Source organism: Frankliniella occidentalis, unplaced genomic scaffold (genome assembly GCF_000697945.3).
Source record: "Frankliniella occidentalis isolate FOCC.00 unplaced genomic scaffold, Focc_3.1 Scaffold7, whole genome shotgun sequence".
In the NCBI taxonomy this organism is placed as follows: Eukaryota; Metazoa; Arthropoda; class Insecta; order Thysanoptera; family Thripidae; genus Frankliniella; species Frankliniella occidentalis.
Genome location: NW_026267137.1, coordinates 1702608 through 1704398, shown reverse-complemented (window position 1 = coordinate 1704398; position 1791 = coordinate 1702608). Strand labels below are relative to the sequence as shown.

The following is a 1791-nucleotide window of genomic DNA, read 5'->3' as shown; positions in this document are numbered from 1 at the left end:
GGTAGCTTCCTGCTTCCCTCGGTGGCCGCCGGACGACACGCGTTGACAGCTCGGGTCTGGCGTGCGCGGCCTGCCTCCCCACCCCTCCATCCGGACCACCAAAACACGGCCAGTCCGCGTAACAGGCCTGCTTCCATCACCACCACCACTACCACCATACTACCCGTAATCCCAGCAGCATCATGCAATACACCCCCGATTTATCACCATGCAAGGGCATGGCCTGCACGGCCTGCGCCTTGCAGTGGGGGTAGCCTCCCTCCGCCCTGCCCCGTTCTCCCCGCTCATTCGCTTTCGCCGCTGCTGCAGGTCGGCGTGCTGCTCGCCACCCTGGCGGCCTGCGTGCTGGGCGCGCCGAGCGCGGCGATGGACGCCCCGGCCGCAGTCACGTCGGAGCAGAAGCAGCAGCCGATGGAGCCGGGCCCACAGCCGGCCACAGAGTCCGAGGGGCACGCCAGGGACAAGCGTCGGCTGCCCGACCCCGGCTTCGTCATCCCAGCCACGCCCATGGGCTTCACTAAGCAGCAGCAGCAGTCGCAGCCGCAGCAGGCGCCCGCCGGCGCCCCCACCAACCCCCGGGAGAAGCACTCCGTGCAGTCCCCGCCCCGGCAGAAGAAGCTCTTCTACCCGCACGGCTCCGCGTCTGCCGGCCGTGACGAGCACATGAAGGCCCTGCAGAACTTCCTGGGGCAGACCAGGAAGCTGGGCGTCCCGGACGAGCAGGCCCTCAAGCTGCTCGACAAGGAGCTGAACAAGGGTGAGCCACCTCACCACACCGCCGGCGCCAGTGCCCGGCTGGAGTCCAAATAACCGTGTGTGTGCGAAACTGACCTTTGTCCCGGCGTGACCCACAGCCAAGCGGCAGCAGGGAGCGCAGCGGCCCGTGTACCACGCCACGCCGCTCAAGCCCTACGGCTCGCTCATCAACTTCAACAGCGCGCCGTACGAGAAGCACCAGCTCAAGGGCCCCATGAAGCCCATCAGGGTAAGAGCCGATATTTCCTTTACTTCATTTTACTTTCGTGCGATGCCGCAACTATTAGTCGGCACAGTGACCTCATGCGACGGTCTTGTTGTCTGTCCTCCAGGAGCAGCAGAACGACATCCCACCGCCGACCAAACCCCTCGTCGTCGAGTCGGACCGGCAGATCCTGAGGTCGGCCGCCGCCGCCCCGGGCGCGCACACCGAGGCCGTGGTGGTGCCGAGCGGGCCGCTGCCCGTGTCTGTACCCATGCTGGTGCAGACCCAGCAGGCGCAGCAGCAGGCCCCGCAGCAGTACCCCGCCCAGAAGCACACGACCGCCCTCGCGCTGCCCAGCGCCCAGCCCAGCGGGCAAGCCGCCTACCAGGCCGTCGCCCTGCCCGTCCAGGCCTACCAGCAGCAGCCCGCCTACCAGCCCTCCTACCAGACCGCCTACCAGCCGCTCGAGGCGCACGCCACAGTCCTGCAGGAGGCGCATCTCCAGGTAACGCCCACACAACGGCACTTTCCTCCTTGCCGTGAGGCTGATCCCGCGAATTGTGCAAGTCCCCATCTCGACGCGGGGAAATTTATGGAGAAGAGAGCGCGTAGGAAAAAAGAGTAGCGTTCTGACCTGTCGCACGTTCTTGCGTCCAACTACAGTCTAACTTTAGCGTACTCCTGGGTGGACCTCATACCTTGGGGCGCCTGCTACGCGCAGGGTAGGCCAACCCGCCTAGCAGCTGTGCGTGCAGTGCCAACAGTAGAACGGCGGAAGTAAGTGCACAGAGGGTGCCCTCATATCTTCCCCTCGGTATAAAAGAATTTAT

At 65.4% G+C, this 1791-nt stretch overlaps 1 protein-coding gene across 1 annotated transcript in view; it reads left to right on the top strand.

Annotated features, from left to right (window-relative positions):
* The first annotated feature begins 282 nt into the window (after positions 1-282).
* The window catches only part of LOC113209398 (uncharacterized), a 13507-nt gene continuing 11998 nt past the window's right edge, over positions 283-1791 (top strand). The window contains exons 1-3 of the mRNA XM_052273793.1: positions 283-757; positions 855-985; positions 1089-1466. Of these exons, the coding sequence (XP_052129753.1) occupies positions 367-757; positions 855-985; positions 1089-1466 (900 nt within the window). The 5' untranslated portion in view covers positions 283-366. The remainder of the gene's footprint in view (positions 758-854; positions 986-1088; positions 1467-1791) is intronic.